A 20,086-nucleotide genomic window follows, 5' to 3' on the forward strand; every position below is an offset into this window, starting at 1 on the left:
CATGCCTTTTACTTGTAAGCTGTTGAAGGCAGGTATTTTGTCATTATTTTGTAAAGCACTGTAAATTATATTTAGTAATGTTCCAGCATCAGTGTTTTGACAAGAAATAACTGACATGGTTTGATCAGCATGTCAACCATTTAGCTTTCACAATTCTTTATCCACATCTAAGAATAGGTTAGGCAAGCATATTTCATACTACTTGGGTAATAATTTAAAGTTCTCAGTGGATTACGGGTTGCTATGGAATTACTTCAAAGGTGATCTGCACATATTTTGACAGAATGATGTAAAACAAGGGTATACTTTGAATATAATCCCTGAACATTGCAAGCCTGGTGATTTGCAACCACCACGAAAGCCTACTGGATCATGGAACCTGTTCTCTTCTGCACTAGAGACTGGAGGAATGGTGCCACTAAGTCCTGTTGGTTTTTATTGTGTGATGTTATTTTGCCTTTTCTCCCGTTTGTGCCCCCAGCATTAAGCTGGCCCCATGCTCCTGTGGGATTCTCTGATGGTTATGACATGACCAGCTTAGTAGTGTATATTTAGAGATTTCCCTGGGGTCTGCTTATACTAGGAAAGTGACCTGCTGATGGTCATAATTTCCATCAACAGATTTCCCTGATTCACCCCTCTGGCTGCTAGTGTCGAAAGGGGCCAATCCATTTTCAATACCATTACAGAAAGTCTCCTAGTTACTAGTGGAATGTAGAGTGTTTAGTATAAAGGTGTTGGAAAGAGTTTTGTCTCCAGCAGCCAAACTGTTTTCAAGACCAGTAAAGAGCAGGTCAGGGAGAAGACATTTAACAGTGGGATGTTTTCCTAGGCCCATGGTGTTAAGAGTCAGTGATACTATGTTTCAAGTAATGTGGTAAGAATAAAGTAAGTTATACATACACTGACATGCCAAGTGCCCCTCTTACCACTGTTTGAAATATTAATAGATTTTGAAGGCCAGAAAAGACCATTACGATTGTCTAAACTGACCTGATGCATAACACAGGTTATAGAATTTCACCCAGTAATTCCTTCATAACGCCCAATAACTTAAATATCTACAACACCAAGATCACTTTGTTTATATTTTTGTAGGTTACCTTTAACAGAATTATGTAATCTTGTCAAACTGAATTCATAACCTATTATTACTACTATATAGAAATGAAACAAGTCATGAAAGAATGTTTTACCTAGGAGTCTGAAGAAGAAGAACACTTTCATGACCTGGAAGAAGCTGAAGAGGATGAGGAAAAGTTCACAGATGCAGACAAAGAAATGGAGGCAGAAAGAAAGAGCATGATGGAAAGTTCTGTCAAAGCAGATGATACAAATTCAGCAGCCTCCTGGGTGCATCATCAGAACATGGGCGGTAAATTAACTAGAAAATCTAAGTCATATTCAGCAATATTGTTATCTTCTGGTACATTGATCAGAACTCTTAGTGGAAAAATGAAAGAATAAATTAAAACATTACTTTTAATCTCTAAATTAATCTGATCCAAAGGAGTCAACCTTCAAATAGAAGATCTCTTCTATAATTTGTTTTGAATATAAGTTATGTTCCCTTATGTTTATGTACATGTATGTTTGAAGAAACTTAAAGCTTTTGTGCTTGCTTCAGGTGGAAAGAATTCAAGTTGCTATGATCCATTGCACCGAAATCCATTATTCTGTGGTGCTGAAAGCACAAGTCTTTGGGAATTAAAAAAGGTAAAGTGTTCTTATGACTTTGTTTAATTGTTTTTTATGCTAAGGCCCAGTTAAGCGAGAAAACAATTTGGCTTTAATGTCATGGACTATAGACTTATCTTTGCTCAAGCTCACTCTTAAAATTTCACAAAATTCAATAACAGTTAATCAGATGGGAGTAATATTGGATGAAAAGGATATCACTTATTCATATTTAACTTGCATAGATTACATGTCATGTCAATAATTATACAGGGTGTGTGGAATTGCAACATTTAGATAGAGATTAGAACGATAGCAACAGATCTTTTCCATGCTCTTACATTTGCATAGTTTTTAGTACTGAATAAGGTTGTAGTACAAATAGTTATAACAAGCTTTAATCTTTATTTTGTAATAAATTCTTCAGCTATTCTCAGGCAACACAAATCAGACTTTCTTTAATTCAAAGTGCTATGATTTGTGTAGCACGTAGCTGAACAAAATTCTAGATTCTTACAATGGGGACATTCCAAGATTCTGCTAAGACATCATGTATAATGTTGCTGTAGCAGTAGTCAAATGGGAGAGGCTTTTGTTTTCTGATTGCACACTTCTTTTAAGCAGAAATATACAAATGTTTTTATTTTTTAGCTTTCTGAACACTTTCATCCATCTGTGGCTCTTTTTGCAAAAACTATCTTAGAGGTAAGTAATTTACCATTCCATAGTGTGAAATTTCCATTTTGAATTGGCATTACAAAGACTGGTGAATCACAAGTATAAAACTTAATGGAGTAACTAGGGCCCCAACCCCAGTCTGTGGTTTACTAGATCTAAACTTTGTAGCAGGGCTACCTGATTTCTGGGAAGTAACAGCACTTGAACTCTGCAAATATAGCTAGAAATTCTGCGACATCATGAATTACATGGTTAAAATAAAAGTTCAAAAAGAGTGTTTTTATGGATTTAAATATTTAACCTGAATGAGAAAATGCTTAGGAGCCAATATGGATGGCTTTTTCTTCATAAGATCACATTTCCACACAGAGTGGGCATGGCCAGCTGAGGTTTCACAGACCTGGCAACATATCCTCTACTTTTTGCACTGACATTTGTTGCTGTGGTTTGATGAACTTTATGCAGATTAGTAGGTCGGGGGGGGAGGGATAGCTCAGTGGTTTGAGCATTGGCCTGCTAAACCCAGGGTTGTGAGTTCAATCCTTGAGGGGGCCACTTAGGGATCTGGGGCAAAATCAGTACTTGGTCCTGCTAGTGAAGGCAGGGGGCTGGACTCGATGACCTTTCAAGGTCCCTTCCAGTTCTAGGAGATGGGATATCTCCATTAATCATAATCATCATAATCATAATCAGGTGTCTCATCCCACTGACTTTTCTATTGGGTTTTCTTGGATTTGGGTGCAGATGGAGGATGAATTTACTTTTTTCAAAATGTCATGGTGCCTTTTTCTGCCATATGGGATTCATTGCTCTTCTTTTGTTGCCTAAATGTATATAAATCTCTTAATGGAATTTATTTCCTCAAAGAATAAGAGGGCTGTGTAAATTTGCAAAATGTTTAACCTGCTTGGTTCTGGTATATAGACTTCAAGGATTAGGGGCCTCTTCCTACCAGTCCTTGCATAGCATTTTGATTGCAAAATGCTCAATCTGTTTGTACTGGTAAATTGAGGAATCTTACTTTGACTTTTCAAGAAATTAATATGCACTTCCTTTTAAAAAGATGTTTCCATGTGCTCATAATATAAGAATCCCACTTCTCTAAACTTCAGCTTCAGATCCCTAATTGAAATGCTGTAATTCTTATTATGAATCCTTTCAGTTAACTAAACCAGGCTGAAAGGTTTGTGTACTCGAAGGAAAGTTGTGTTAATTGAAAGTACAGAGCTATATACATAGTTCTGTAACTGCTCTCACATCTTGACTTATTTTTTGAGATGCATTTTTGTCTAAGGGCCTTTTTAGGCATATTTGTCTACTTGCCACCCCTGCATATTCTGCATAAGAGCGAAGATCCCTTCTCCAGGCTTTTCCAGTTTTCTCTGTCACTTAGTCTCCTGACAATATCTTCTGAGTCTCTCTTCTTTTAAAGTTGTGGTTATAAAGGATTAGCTCCAATACATGGGAACTGGTTTTGTATTAATCTAAGACATGTACAGTATGGTGGTGGATGCCAAGTAAATGCATGTCATAAATACTAATGGTAGAAGAGGTGAGAAGTGTTCATATAAATCAATACTTGGATAATATTAATGTTCTTTTTATTTTGAGTGCTTTTCACAAAATGACAATGTAGTCAGAACAAATGCTTTTTATGGCATTATGGTGTTTGATACTGTGCTGAAGTGAACACATACAGTGTTTTTTAAACATACACTTTTTAACTCCGAGATTTTGTTTTGACTGTGTGATAGCTAACTAGTGCTGGGCATAGATTGTTTACTATGATATATGCACCTTCTTATCTAAAGGACTTTAAAGTTTGTAATTGATCAAGAGCTTCAAAGTCTATGTAATAAACCCATAACAAGGCTATTGGAAGGTATCATTGAACTGTTGCACTGGTCAAGAGCTGGTGAAGGTGTCCTAGAGCTAAGAAGAAAAATAAAGCACAGAAATTGAGACTCTGAAAAGAAATGTATTAACTTACAGGTTCACATAATTAGATATCCTCTAATTTAGTTTAATATTGTATTCTTTTTGTTTAGTGTTCATTTGATGCTAGATCTTTATGTAATTTGAGTTCATTTCTTGTGTAGTTTGAAATTAAGACCTTGACGGTTTTTGGCTTTGTTTCTTCCAGGGTGATTACATTCAATATGCAGGTGACCCTCTACAGGATTTCACACTAATGAGATTTTTGGATCGCTTTGTGTACCGAAATCCCAAACTTCATAAAGGCAAAGGTGGGAACCTTTCTGTACATTATAGGACATGATCTTTATTGTTGATATATGTAATGGTAATGTGAAACAACACATTTTTATTACATTTGATTGATTTGTGTTCTACCACAGAGAACACCAGCAGTGTGGTAATGCAGCCAAAGAAGAAACAGTTAATGAATGATGTGCGTAGTCTTGCTGGTAAGTGGAAACATTTCCAATTGAAATATTGCAATGGCTAAGGAATAATAATGTTCACGGTGGTGCACATAAGGTGGTAAATGTCTTTTGTGTGTAGTTGTTGCCTTCAATATACATATCTCTACCCCATGCCATGAACATTATTTCTGTTTCATCAAGAAAATAATAACAAAAAGAAAATTGTTCTCCAGAGGCAAGCAAGTGATATGTGATCCTTGCTCTTCAGTCCAAGCTTCTTACACATGAATATGTATGGAATGTTCACAGCTCAAAATTCAGGGCTGTTAAACCACCCTATCAGCAGGGGGTGCACGCATATCTGATAGAGGCATAACGGTCATAACAGTCTCAGCTATCATATTCTGTATCTATTAATGAATAAGAAAATCCTGTAGCCTTTGCTTCTGCACATGGCTTGGTTCAACACATTTCCTGATGCACTTTTTTACTGTTTTTTAAATCTTTTCTTTATGCTTGTAGTTCATTCACTGTCAATTTCTTTATAGTGAAGTCGTTTCTTTTCCTTAGGCAATCAGTGAGCTGTTGCTCTCTGGTTAGCCATCATACAGAGAAATGCACATTAGCAAAGGAAGGGGTAGAACTACTGAAACAGCAGACGTTGCTGTCCATGAAACCCTGAGAGACCCTACGGGAATATAGCAAATGGAATTATTTTTGTAGTTTTCATGTGCAGGACAAAGCTTTCTCATTTGTTTTATGAGATGCTGCTCCAATAAGAGGATCTGGGGAGAAAAATAGTCACATAGCTCATTAAAAGGATGGAAAATAGCAGAATAATTGGCTCTTGTGACAAACATCCCTGCCAGCCATGCGTCGCTAAGGTAACTTGGGATGTCCAGCCATGCTTACTGAATGATGGGTGCAGTAACTGCCAACAGTGGCACATTAAAGGCATATTCTGGATTTCTGTGATTTCCAGTTTCCCTAAGAGAGAAGCCAGTTGCACCAGAGGCCTTGAAAGGCACATGAATGTGGAAGGAAAATGGGGGTAGAGGAATTAAAAAGCAAGGGGGGAGACAGATTGGAAAAGAGGTGAGCCTCTCTGTAGCTAGTCATGGCCTTGCAGGGGAGTAGGGAATAGCAGAGATCCTGCTTCACCCTCCTTTTCTTTCCCATTCATTTTCCAGCAAGTGTAACGCAGTTATTGACAGATCCCATGCATCTTTTTCCACACTCTCCTCTTCTACTGCCAGAATGTATTTCCTCCCTCTCCTCTTCTTATTTCCAGCTGAATTCATGAGGGTTTAAGGGGCTCATGAAAATAAAACTATGTTCACATATCGGTGTGTTGGATATTTTTAAAAAAAGAACTTCCTAGATAAAAAAATCTTAAGCTAAAATTGTGCCATTGTAAAATATATGTATATTTAAATCATTATTTGACTATTGTATTCATATTAAAATAAAGAAATAAAATTTGAAAGTCAGGAAACTCAGTTCTACAATTAACAGCCATATGGGTGACCTTTATATCAACACCGGTACCTACCTACCAGAAACTCCTTTACTCCTCACCTTTTACTCCTGAGGGAATTATGTGCCACTGGATGTGCGCAGAATTAATGTCTGCTGCAGATTTCTTTGCTTCCTTGCAGAAAAATGACTTTCTGACAGGGAAGCAAAGGGAAGCCGCAAGAGCGGTCACATGCCCCTCCCCAGCAGCGTGGGTGCATTGTTTCGGGCATCTGGTGCAGCTGGCGGAGAGGTAAATCACTGTGTGGAAGCGGGGCTGGGGACGATGCCAGGTCAGACCCATCCCCTGGACCCCTGTGCATCTGGATCCCCCCCCACCCACGCACACCCCCTCCCCCCACGGAGTCCCCTGTACCCGGACCCCCCATCTCCACGCACCTGGCTCTCCCCAGCTCCATCCAGGGCTGGGGACGCCCTGGCCGGTGGCTCCTACCCTGCGCCAGGCTCAACTGCTAGTCCCAGTTGGGCTGGGGGTGGAGGAGGAGCATACTTCCCCAGCACGGAGCGCCTGGGGCTGGGTCAGACCCACCCCCAGAAACCTCCCCTGGCTCCGCACCCCCCTCTCACATCCTGCCTCCATCACTCCTCAGTTGTGGGGGGATCAGTCACTGTATGGGGAGCTGCTCACCCATTTACCTGACCCCCATGCATCTAGACTCCCTTCCCCCTGCTGAATCGGCCACTACCAGACCCCACCTTGCTTAGCCCCATGCCCACACACCCAGACCCTGCCGAGCCCTAATGACCTTCACCTGGACCTCCCTTGCAGAGTTCCATTGCACCCGCACTCAGAACCCCCCGGCAACAAGCCCCTCTGCACCCAGATTCCCCCCCCCCCGCACCCAAATCCCCCCACTGAGCCGCCTGCACCCAAATTGCCCCACACTGAACCCTCTCACCCCACACCTGGATCTCCCCACACTAAGCCCCTCCACACTTGGATCCTGCCGGGCTGAGCCCACACCTAGTGTGCATGGCGCAGAGGGGCAAGGCTCTGGGGTGTTTCTGGGGCAGGCCAGCCCTTGCGCTGTGTCAGGGTCAGGTGCAGCCTCACTGCCAAATCTGTGTCCTGGGCGGGGGTGGAGGGAGGCTGCAGGGTGATCTCCCACCTCTGTGCAGCCAGTGGCCTGTGGTCCCCGCTGCCATGCTGGAGCCACATTTATTTATTGACAAATTTGCAGAATTTTAAAATATTGTGTGTATAATTTTTTATTTATTTATTTTTTGGCACAGAATTCCCTCACGAGTAATCTTATCTATTTTTCCACTGCTGACAACTCTCCTCTATGTACTGTTCCAAGAAATGTCCTCCAGTTCACTTGACCATTCAGAGCAAGATACACAAGTGTCTTGCCGCTTATCTATGTATGGTACAAAAGCACTTGCTGTCATCCACCATTCTAGAGAACCCTACCTGCTTCATTCACCCTTTCTATTCTGTATCTACCTCATCCGTGCTCCTCACTTGGCTCTAATACCCTGCCCTTCAGAAACTGCTCTGATGTGTGCTGCTTTAGATCCAGTTTATGTAAGATGGGTAGGGTAGGGCCACAATTACTGAGATGTGTTTAGAATATTGTTACAAATTCACTTGTTAGTGATGTGAATTATTAAAATAATTTCAGAACTGCTAATGGTGCAACAGCATACTCATATTCCCAACAGGAAGATGGGATTGGGATACAGAGTCAGAGTTAAGGTTGTTTGCAGAAGCTTAACTAAATGTCTTGCTTTACAAATATTTGTTTTAGTTACAACATTCTAATAATTAACTGTTTAAAATGAAATGAGGTTTTAAACACTTAACTGTGTGTGTAAAATATTATATAAGTTTGTGCTGGATCTCTAGTTTCAATTCATATTCCTGTTCCCAAGTTATCATATAACCACATTTATTCTGCCTAAATGACTTAAATAGGAAAGGTGATTTAAACCTCCTAGAACCATTATATAATGATTTTAATCGCATTAAGATCTGTCCATAAGAGTATTGATTACTATGTAAAATTCCTAATCTGCAACTATTGTTAGGATTAGTAGGCATCTTTGTCAACATTATGTTGGTAAGATTCTTTCAGAAATAGGCCAGCTTTTGTCTGGCCCTGCTCCTTCCAATGCTTAAGGGCAGGGTTTGGCAGCAGGAATGGATAGTAATGAAATGAGGAGGGAAAGGGATTATAGTAGTTAATTTAATGTGCAACAACAAAGAATGAAATCCTTGGGCTACAGCTAAAACTCCCCCCCCCCCGCCCCAAATAAACAAATAGTCTACCCCTTTGCTGCTGAAGATAGGTGCCATGTCTTCTGCTGAAGGATTTTTATAACTCTTTTTGGCTCTTCCTTATGCCTCTAGTTCTGTTCTCTTTGAGGTACTGTAGCCAATACTATGTAGTGTTAGTATATAGCAGTGGTTCTCAACCCGCGAATTGGCACACAAGGCCAGCCGTGTGCCTAGGTTCCCAGCGACACGGTGCGGAGAGGTCCAGCCGGGCTCCCAGCGGGCCCTGCGTGGTCAGGGCTCCCAGCTGGCCCTGCGGGGTTGAGGCCCGGGCCTGCCGGCCCACCCCGCATGGTGGGGGTTGGGAAACCGCCCGGCCTTACGGGGTCCGGGGCAGCTACGCAGTGGGTTTTTCGGGGTCGGGGCAGCCATCTGGCTGCCTGGTGCAGCAAGGGTCGGGGCTGCTGCTGCCCTGCCACCTGGCCCCTGCGGCCCAGGTAACCCATTGTGGGCTGTATATCAGTTGAGAACTACTGGTATATAGAGTAGTCCATGTGTCTTTAATGGCACAAGGTTTTCTGTGGCAGTATGAACACATAGTCAGGAATTTTTACCTAGAATTCATTCAAATGGATGATTCATTTATTGCATTAATCAAGGAGTAGACTGAGCATTTTTAAGAAATGGAATTAGTCAATTTATGCACTTTAGAAATCCTTATTTTGTATAGCACATTTTTACTAAATATATCAGGGTGTCACATTTGCAATAGCTAGTTTACCAACCTAAATTGCAGTGTAGAGGATTTAGAGTGAAAAGCAGTTGTGATTTGGCCCTCTGGAAACCAGTGCTCCCATGCAGGAATACAGCTAATAAAAATTGCAATCAGGCCACCCTAGCAAATCGAAAACTATGTGTTTGTGAGCAGTTAATTTACTAGTGTTCCACTGTACATTGTTTTCCCCTGTAACCTTGATTATCGGAAATCCATTTCCATCATGCACTTTTATCTGAAACAGTCATCTCCCCTGACTTCACTACTGAGGCCATGATATGGCTTAAGATGCTGTGACATTTCTCTCTACCAGAGGGAGCAGGCTGTTTTCTGCATGCAGTGAAATGGGACATGGATCTTCTTGTCTCCTTTTGAATGTTTTTTTTGGGGTGGGGGTTGTGTGGCAGGAGGAAGTGAGGTGCTTGTTGTCACCATTGGTCTCCTTCCTAATCCAGTCACAAGATCTTTTTGCCATCTCTGGTGGAGGGGGCTTTAGTGCCTGTTGAGTACCTGCAGATACTTATCCTTCTTTCCCCAGCCTCATTAGTACTGGACTTTGGAAGTGGTGGGATGCTTGATCCTGCTCCAATCACTTCTTTTTGGCCAGCTGCTGAAGAGCTTTTGGTCATAGGAGGACGGTGAGAAGGACTCATTTGTGTGGTGGGAGAAGTGCGGAGGCTACAGGTTCCCAAAATCTATCCCACCTCCAAACTTTTTTTTACATACACCCATTCTGGGTTGTTACTAACCCTAACATACATATATAAATGATGAGGATCCAGGGGATAGTTAGGGCTAATGCCTGTGAATTGTGGTAGAGTGGAATGTTAGCCCACTTTTTACCATTTAAAATAGTAAATATAGTGAAGTTCTTATTTTAAGAAATTGAGATACGCCATATTTCAGAAATTTAGTTTGGGAACAATTTTACTGTAGTGTTTTCATAACAAAACATAAATGTTATATAATGATATTCAACTTGCTATAAAATCTTGCCCCTTTAGTGAGGCAAAGCATAAAGCCAGGTCTGTTATTTTTTCAGTCAACAGTAAGGAATTCCTTGCCCAAGATGAAAGTAAAATCCCAGTGGATGAAGTGTTTTTCCACAGGTAATTAAATATTTATGAATACTCTTAACAAGCTTTGTTTCTGAAATGTAACTCTTTAGAAAAAGAATTAGAATTTGTAAATTTGTCCTGACATTTTTACTCTGAGAAGTTTCTGAGGATTTGGATTAGCTTGAGGGATTTATGTAATGAAATGATGGAACTTCTCTTGCTCAGTGTGGAATATTGAAAGTTGTGAAAAATATTTTAGAAGGGCGTGATAACATAATCTTAAAATTATAAGGAAAGCCATTCAAAATTACAGTCTGCTACTAACATCACTTAGTTGACTCAATAGCATGGAGTCGCAAGCACTGGTTGGTGATGAATAACCTGTGTGCTGTAATACCTAGGCACAAGAAGTTGATTGCGCCTATTTTAAAATATATGTTACTGATAATAACTTGATTAAAATGGAACAATAAACGAATATCTAACTGGTAGCTGTTTATGGTATTCGTATAGTTTTTGTGTTTTTCACCATTTTTCCTCTATTTATAGTCTGTTTTTATTTTCAGGTTATCATATGCTCACAATGCTAGTGTTTGAATTACAAACATTGCATGAGGAATGTCTTTAAAAAAAAAAAAAAGAACTTTTCATTGGATTTTTTTTCCTTAATTCATAGAATCTTTTCTAGTGGTCTCAGGTTTTGCAAACATTTGTTTTTCCTAAACCTGAAATTTGGGCTGAACTTGGCAGTATCTCTTTACTGATATTCACTCTGAATTTTTGGCTTTTGTGGTTTAATTTTAATTTTAAATAGTAGCAGATGGAAATGGAATGCTCCTGTTAACACAACTATGGGAGGTCCGTTGCGTTCTCTCTTGATAAATCACTATTCCAAACCATTTTCATGTCAGTGCAAAAGTGTGCGCAAGTTTCAGTGACATCAGAAGCTTTTCATAGATGGGACCCTGATATTAGAGACACCAACTTAAAAATCACACTTCTGCCTGAAAAATTATTAATTATTGTTACAAGTAACACCTAAGATTATTATAACTTTAATATGAGAGAATGTTTATTTCTTCAGTTTACTTTATGCACTTTTGATAATGCTTTGTGTAGTAAAATTCATGTTTTCTCCCCATATCTAGTCACTTTTTCCTCTTATTTGTGTGGATCTTTCATGCTGCAATAAAGGAGAGGAAAATGTTTTTAAAAATAGGTAACTGAGACTAAACCCACAAAAACTGGCAGACGAAACCAGGGGGAAAGCATAGTACCTGAAACTACTTTTAAACTTTTTTTTTTCCCGATCAACTGGACTTCAAGTTGACAATGTTCATTTAATCACACACATCATATGTGTATTGTTCCCGTCATTTTTTAAATTCAGTGATCAAAGAAACTTCTGAAACCACAATCCAGGCATTTTCACTGCTTTAAATCTTACATCACTTCACCATTTTACACTTTTTTTAAAATAGAAAAATAAATGAACTATAAATCTTTGAATTGCGATCCATTTTTGAAACCATTAACTGATACTTAAGTGATAGCTGGCAGACTTTATATACAATGCATGTAATCCATGTTGTGGCTTTATTAAAATCATTGTGTCATAAGAACACATCAGTAATGTAGTGTGTGATTGCAGAGAACTTTTTAAATATTTCAGATTTTATAAAAAGCTTGATAAAGAGAAAGAGAAACGAAAACGTCCAGTGGAGGAAGAAAGCGTGGAAGATGTAGATGATGATGAATTTGAAAGAATACTGGGTAAGGCTGTATTTTTCATAGCAGTAAAGCACTCTCAGTCCATCAAGGAACAGCCTGTGCAGACTACTATTTTTTTATTTATTCAGTTGTCTATAGTGAGGGCTCTGTGTAATGTGATTATGCATCTCTGCCAATGGCTGCATATGGCTACGTGACTGCTCTTCCTTGTGAACTTGGTGTAAGTTTCTGCTCTAGAATTTAAGATTGTCTGTGCATGCTGCAACTTTCATTGTTTAATTTGCAGCTTCATATTTTGCTTGTGCAACTTAAACCAACATTTTGAGAATTTAGTCCTAATTATAACAAAATATCTGTAACTTTTCGTTGGCCCCTTTTGTGTTTTACCATTGGTCTTTTTAATGTACAGTCTGCTTCTAATGTTAGGCCATTTGCTTCACAAATTTTGAGGCATGGATCCAAGGCACCCTTGTGTTAACTTTTCTTTGCCAGCCTATTTTCAGTCAAGGATTTATAGGAAGAGGACTTCAATTCCTTGAGAGAGAAGTGTCATCGTTTTTTTTGACACGTCATTGTTCTTAGTTGGTGTCTTCCCTTGTTTAGATCTATATTCCTAAATTCCATCAGTGACAGTGACCTTTAAAGTCCAAGGTTGTTTTGCTTCTGTGATGGATTGTGGTGGATACTCTTAATCCAGAGTCGAACATGCAATCCCTGCAGTATTCTCTGTATTCTGCATACCTTGGTTATGAGTGTCACAAGATAAGACTCGGAATCATAGGGGACTATTTTCTCATGTGATGCTGAGGTGGGGGAAGGATTCATGTATATTTCTCTGCACACTAGCCAGAAAATAGACAAAATGAATTTTAAGGTAACGCTTTAAACAAAAGCTGTTTCTCCAGTGCAAAGGAATTATCTTTCAAAACTTTTACTATGCTATTGTTTTTGCATTATGAAATGCCTTGTGACTCGGGGGGATCTGTTAAATGGTATGTAAGCTAATTGACCAGTTTTCCGTAGAAGTAAAATCTACTGGGATTCTTCCTTGATGAGTCAATAAATGTAAACAAAGTATGCTTGAGAAAATGGATGACTTAAGAATAATGATAATAAATTGTGCCATGAGCATTCAGTCTATTTATTAAATAACTTCAAAATATTTCCCTTGGCTTTGTGTTGCAATAACAAAGAAAATTCCCCATTTTTTTGTCTTTCAGACTCATTTGAAGGTGACAGTTACTTTGATACTGTTAGCAAGGATGACCTTGATTTTGCTGGGTAAGATTTTTGATTCTGCTCCTTCTGTACTAATTCAGTGCTACCCCTACAGATTTTTACTCGACACGGCTGGACGGGACTTTTTGAAGAAAGTCAACCCTGCTCAGTATCATTTTGCACAAGGTGTCATTGTTGAACGCTGCGTGTCTCTCTTCCACCCCCCCCCCCCCCCCCAGGGTTGAGCATGCTGATGCTATGGCACTTGCAACTTGGCCCAGAAAGCATGAGGCTGGGCACTTTATTTATATCATAGAATGATCCAGCAAGCAAGTCTGTATCTTCTTGGTTTTCACGGTCAGATAATGCTAGTGAGTGTAATCATAAATTGGAATGATACATGATGTATGAAATCTAAAAACTGGGATTCTGATCCCGTGGTAGAAGTCCAGAGTTGCATAACTTAATTCCCAGTAACTCATTGGCTCCATTAATGATTGAATGTGCAATTTTATTTGAAATGTACTTTTAAAATTCACTAAAGAAATTGAAATTTCTTTTGGGAGGAGGGGGGAAAATTTATAGCTTAAATTTATAGTAAACCTTAAAAAACTTTGATCCAGATCTTGTTCCCTTTCAAACTCTTCTTCTTCGTTACCACCTCTACCCCACCATTCCCCTCACCAACCCCCCGTAGTGTTTCAGGATGGGTCAGTTCCCCTCCTTTATTCCATTAAAGTGCTATACTAGGTCATATTCCCAGTTTTCCATTTAATAGGCCTGCTAAGGCTTCTGGGGGTGTCTTTAAAAGCAGCTCAACTATCTCCTGTGTAAAGGGATTTCTGAAAATGAACTGGGACCATTAGAACATGTAACAACACATCTAGCTGTTGTCAAAAGAGTACCTTAATCACAGGACTCTTTTCAGACTTTTTAGCAGCATTCCTTGTTAAATTCAGTTTGATGTATTTTTAATATTCTGTAAGTGCCAATTGATTACGCCGTGGGTTACTTTTAAAATTATTTGTAATGATTCTTAACTTCCTAGTACAGCACTTTGAAATAGATGGGTGTTATCTGTAGACATCTAACGAGGCTGGAAGTGCTGAGTATTATTGTGTATTTTAGTAATATAAAAAACAAGCCCAAGGGTGGTAAGAAAAGTAAAGGAGGTGAGGAATACAGTGATGACTTGGAAGATTCTGATGATGAAGATGAATTCAATGAGATGGATGATGAAGTAGTCTCCCTGGGAAGTATGGATGAAGAGTTTGGAGATGACATTGATGAAGAGGGAGGTGCATTTATGAATGTATCAGATGATGACGACAGTCCAGGTAAGGTAACATTCATTACCAGCATTGAAGCATAAAATACTTTTTAAAATTTGGATGCATAGATTAGGTGTTTAAATCCATGTATAGGGACCTAAATCAGAGGCCTGGCTTTCAGAGATGCTGAGCTACTAGCAGCTTCCACTGAAGTCACTCTTTGTCCAAGAAGCTCCAATTGAAGGCAGTGAGTTGCAGGTACTCATTACCTCTGAAAATGAGGCCACTTTTATTTAGGAGTCTAAATATAGAATTAGGTGCCTAATTTTAAGCACACATCTTTGAAAACTTGGTCTTAAATACTTCACAAACCTAGGTATACTATTCTATGCACACTCAAAAATAAAACAAAAAACCTCCAAAAACTAAATGAACAAACAGGTCTTTACACAAATAACTTACACAGTGACCATTATGCAGCACTAAGGAAAAAATAATAAATTAATCAGTGTTTGGCAAATTCTAGTTTTAGGTATGCATGATTTGAATCAACATTTATTAAATTTTTCCACTGGCTAATTTGAGACCAATTAGTGTTTTTAAATTAGTGGTTAATAAGTAACTATTTGTGACTCCTGTAATTGTATTTAGCACAACAACAAAAATTCCTGTGCCTAATAATTTTATTTTTCTATAATAAGAATTTGAAGCTGTGACTTAACGTAATAACCCGGGATCAGGTCACTGCTCTACAGCCAAAATGCTTCTGAAATAAATGTAGTCAAACTTTACTAATTCTGGGTCACTGAGAACGAAAATGATGCTTAAAATTGTTGATTGGCTCTAGTTTTCAAGATATGCTATTGGGTCAGTATATACGACCCTTGACTTGGGAATGGCGGAGGATAAGTGAGTTATAAAGGGAAGGGATCTCAATTTAAACCAGAAGTGACTAAAATACATCTTTGACTGGATCTATGAATAAATCTATGACTGGGTTTGGACAGTACTTGCTTTTTAGGCAAAACAATGAATGATGCAATCTGAAGCTGGTATTGCGTCATACATGATATGAATTGCATCATGTTATTCCTAGAAGTCATGGATGATGCAATCATAACGAAGCTTACATCACTCTGCTGAACAAATTGCCCTATATCAGCTCTAGAAATCATACAGTCTCGTGCTCTCTTATTTGTCTGTTTGATTTTGCAAAGGGACACATTTCTGTTTAGCCAAAGTGAGCAGAGATGCCTCGTACTTGTGTGAACAGTGCAGATAACTTCTGCTATGTTTGTGGTGAAGTGACTTTTGCATCACAAAAGCGCAGTATAACCACTGTGGTTAAGAAAGCCTACCACCTTTATTTTGGCTGCAAAATTGGAGCTCAGGACAAGAGGTGGGCCCCACACATATGCTGCAACACTTGTGCAACAAATCTTTTCCAGTGGTTGAACAGGAAAAGGAAATCTATGCCTTTTGCAGTGCCAATGATTTGGAGAGAGCCAACAGATCATACCAGCAATTGTTACTTCTGCATGGTGCCTCCAGTTGGGAAAGGTGTGTCAAAGAAGAAAAAGTGGACTGTGCATTATCCAAACATTCCATCAGCTATACGCCCAGTACCCCACGGAGAAGGACTGCCGGTTCCTGATGCACCAGAATCATTCTCACTTGAGTCAGACGAGGAAGAGGATGAAACTTCTGGTCCTGAACCATCAATGTCACAGGACCCACATTTTTCTCCCATCCTCCTCCTCTGAACCACACCTCATAACACAAGGTGAACTGAATGACCTTGTCAGGGATTTGGAACTACCCAAGAGTAAGGCAGAGCTGTTGGGCTCCAGACTACAGCAGTGGAATCTCCTGGCAGGTGATGTTAGGGTGTCCATGTTCCGTGACCGTCAAAAGGATCTTGTCCCATTCTTCTTCATGGAAGGTGATCTTGTAGCCTGCAACAACATCGATGGTGTGATGGCAGCCCTCAACATCGTTCACGATCCAGATGAGTGGAGACTATTCATTGATTCATCGAAGACGAGTCTTAAAGCTGTTTTACTGCATAATGGCAATGTTTGGCCATCAATTCCAGTTGGTCATGCAGTCCATATGAAGGAAACCTATGACAACATGAAACAACTTTTGAGGTGCATAAACTATGACCAACATCAGTGGCAGCTTTGTGGCGATTTGAAGGTTGTTGCTCTCTTGCTTGGTCTGCAGACTGGATACACAAAGTACTGCTGTTTTCTCTGCGAATGGGATAGTCGTGCAAGAGATTCCCACTACATCAAGAAAGATTGGCCACTCCGACAGTCATTGGAGCCTGGGAGGAAAAGTGTTCAGCATCCACCACTTGTTGAATCAAGGAAGATTTTGTTACCACCCTTACACATCAAGCTGGGTCTGATGAAGAACTTTGTCAAGGCCATTGACAAAACACAAGCAGCTTTCAAGTACCTCCGTGGAAAATTTCCAAGGTTAAGTGAAGCTAAGATAAAGGAAGGTGTCTTTGTTGGTCCTCAGATTCGTGAACTTCTTCGAGATTTGACCATGCACTGCGTGGCAAGGAAAAGACGGCATGGAAAGCCTTCCAGTTAGTGGCAATAAATTTTCTCGGAAACAACAAGGCAGACAACTACAGGTTGTTGGTGGAAAACCTCCTCAATGCATACAAAAGCCTTGGTTGCAACATGTCACTAAAGATACATTTTTTGCACTCTCTTCTAGATTTTTTTCCCACCGAACTGCGGAGCAGTGAGCGACGAGCACGGCGAGCGATTTCACCAGGACATTGCAACAATGGAGAAACGCTATCAGGGCAAATGGAGCCCATCAATGCTTGCAGACTATTGCTGGACAATGACAAGAGATGCTCCATTTAATGAATACAAGAGACAAGCCAAGAAGCGCCGAGTAGACACTGAATAGGACTAAACTATGTACATAATAGTTTTGCCTTTTGTTTCATAAATTTTATTTATATAACCCTTTTGCTGATTTTTAAAGTGTTACATAAACAGGACAGGTGAAATATTATCATGTAAAGCAACCATAAACACATGAAAAGACCTAGGTTTACAATTTATGATTAAAACTCTACTATCTACACCATATACATAGACATAAAATGTAAAAACTTAAATATCTTAGAAACAGTAGCCAATCAGTTGTTTTAATTGTCATATTTGAATTCAGCACATCAAAATACATAATAAATAGCACATTTTATCTCTGAAGCAGACGACTTCTCAAAAATTGTAGACCAGTGTTATTAGAGAGATTGTTTACATGGAAACCACTTTACAATTTCAAGAAATGTATGCGATTAAGGGAGGGTTTATAATATTGTCTTGTTGAGGTCAGGGAGTATAATCAGGGACTAAAGTAACCTATTCAGATAGATTTTAATGTCTGTCTTTCATATGGGCACTACTACATAATATACAGTAACTCCTCTCGTAAAGTTGTCTCATTGCTGATCTACTAGAGAACATGCTCATTTAAAGTTGCGCAATGCTCCCTAATGTCGTTTGGCAGCTGCCTGCTTTGTCCACTGCTTGCAGAAAGAGCAGCCCTTGGAGCTAGCTGGTGGGGGCTTGGAACCAGGGTGGACCGGCAGCCCCCCATCAGCTCCCCTAAGTTCCCTGTGCAGCAGTCGCCCAACAGGCAATCAACTGCTGGGCAATTCAGCTGTCCCTCTTCCCCCCCCCCCCCCCCCACCACCACCATGTGCTGCTCCTGCCCTCTGCCTTGTAGCTGCTCCCGGGAGCCTACTGCTTGCTGTGCGGGGGAGAGAAGAGGGCTGCTAATGTCAGGGTGTCCTCCCACTCCTCCTTTACCCGATTTCCACGGGGGGGGGGGAACGGATGATGGTTCAGCACAGGGAGCTTGCTGGCAGCAGCTGCTGTCTAAACTTGCTGATCTACTTAAAAAGGCAGTGTACTTAAAGGGGCAATGCGCTCGCGCGCACACACACACTGTGTGTCTCTGCCTCTCTCTGCAGTGCTGCCTTGTAGAGTGTGAAGCTATATTAACAACAGCGTGTTAACCCTTGAGGGCTCAGCTGAGTTCATTATTTAGCAGCAATGCATTCCCTGGGAAATAGCCCACCCTCTTCCACCCTCCAACTTCACCACCTCAACCAAGCTTCACAATTACAATTTAATACTGTACACAGCAATGATTTGTTTAAAACTTATACTGTGTATATGTGTGGATATATATATATATATATAATATAGTCTTTTGTCTGGCAAAAAAAAAAAATTTCCCTGGAACCTAACCCGCCCATTTACATTAATTCTTATGGGGAAACTGGATTCACTTAACATCGTTTTGCTTAAAGTAGCATTTTTCAGGAACATAACTACAACGTTAAGCGAGGAGTTACTGTATTAGCTTGGTGGAATTTTTTTTTTTATAATTTCAACAGGTAATATCGATATTCAATTTAAAGCATTTTTTTCCATTTTTATTAATTTAAATTTTCATAGTGGGAAACTAACTTAAATGACAATAGGTGTTATCAATAGAAATATTTTTTCATTGATGGGTGTGTACAGTAAAATCAACATTTATTGACATTTACGGATAAAAATCTAATCCTTCCAAGCCTAATAACATACCACACTGTTCATCAAATGTATACATTTTACATAATGCAATGTTTCTTTGTAACTTTTGTGCTGTGATCAGTGCTTTATTTAATATATCTTCCACGCTGTGGTAGTAGGCAAGAGAGGCATTTAAAGCTGGCAAGAATAACTTAACATTTCCCAGGATCTGTGGGTTTAAATTGAAAATTTGAGTATGTCCATCGTGGTTTTAATATTTTCTAAGAGCAAGCTCAACAGAATAATGGGGCAAATATGCCTTAATGGACATGCTAATCTTTGTAGTTAATGTTTTAAATATAGTGTATACTGTTCAAATTATAGTGACCTATTTGGTTTTCTTTGATAATAGATGGTAAAGATCAGGTCAAGTCTGTCAGTAAAAAAGGCAAGAGAAAAAAAGATACTGATTTTGCTGGATCATTTGAAGGTAAGAATATATTTGCATTTAAAGTTTGAGAAAGTTTAATACAAATGTACGCAGTGGGAAGTATGTAGAATGGCAGAGGGCTTTGTGTTGTAGGGGGTTAGTGCACTAATTTTTTGGCTCTGGAAACATGAGTTCAAATTCCATTTTAGTGAAAATGAATTTCTCACCCCTGTACATACTGCAAATCCAGTCAGTCTGGTACAGTTGAGTATTAGTGACAGCTCTTAGGAGGCTGTTAGGGTTGAGTTGAATTAGCAGATATATGTAGAGCAGATTACATTGTACCTGGATACACTACATGCAGCACAAGTTTGTGCTACTGACCTCCCTATATTGTAGTCTAGATTTCTTTAAAAAGGGAAATCTATGGCTTCCTCAGATTCTTCTAGAGCTGTGGCCTGCTGCTGGTAATGAAAACAAAACTAAATAAAATGCAAACTGTAATGCAAATTTGATATAAATTCAGTTTTAGGCATGGAAAGTGAGTGAAT

General features: G+C 39.5%; 1 protein-coding gene across 3 annotated transcripts in view; it reads left to right on the top strand.

The window, feature by feature from the left end:
• CEBPZ (CCAAT enhancer binding protein zeta) overlaps window positions 1-20,086 on the top strand; it is a 28,136-nt gene that overhangs the window by 4,848 nt on the left and 3,202 nt on the right. For 2 of the 3 annotated variants that reach the window (XM_065400432.1, XM_065400433.1), the window contains exons 4-14: window positions 1,201-1,375; window positions 1,628-1,716; window positions 2,329-2,382; window positions 4,499-4,601; window positions 4,713-4,781; window positions 10,311-10,377; window positions 11,999-12,099; window positions 13,278-13,338; window positions 14,404-14,612; window positions 17,620-17,625; window positions 19,518-19,595. In XM_065400432.1, the coding sequence (XP_065256504.1) occupies window positions 1,201-1,375; window positions 1,628-1,716; window positions 2,329-2,382; window positions 4,499-4,601; window positions 4,713-4,781; window positions 10,311-10,377; window positions 11,999-12,099; window positions 13,278-13,338; window positions 14,404-14,612; window positions 17,620-17,625; window positions 19,518-19,595 (1,012 nt within the window). The remainder of the gene's footprint in view (window positions 1-1,200; window positions 1,376-1,627; window positions 1,717-2,328; window positions 2,383-4,498; window positions 4,602-4,712; window positions 4,782-10,310; window positions 10,378-11,998; window positions 12,100-13,277; window positions 13,339-14,403; window positions 14,613-17,619; window positions 17,626-19,517; window positions 19,596-20,086) is intronic. The other variant, XM_065400431.1, reaches the window with a different exon arrangement.

The sequence above is a fragment of the Emys orbicularis genome, chromosome 3 (genome assembly GCF_028017835.1).
Source record: "Emys orbicularis isolate rEmyOrb1 chromosome 3, rEmyOrb1.hap1, whole genome shotgun sequence".
Taxonomy (NCBI): Eukaryota; Metazoa; Chordata; order Testudines; family Emydidae; genus Emys; species Emys orbicularis.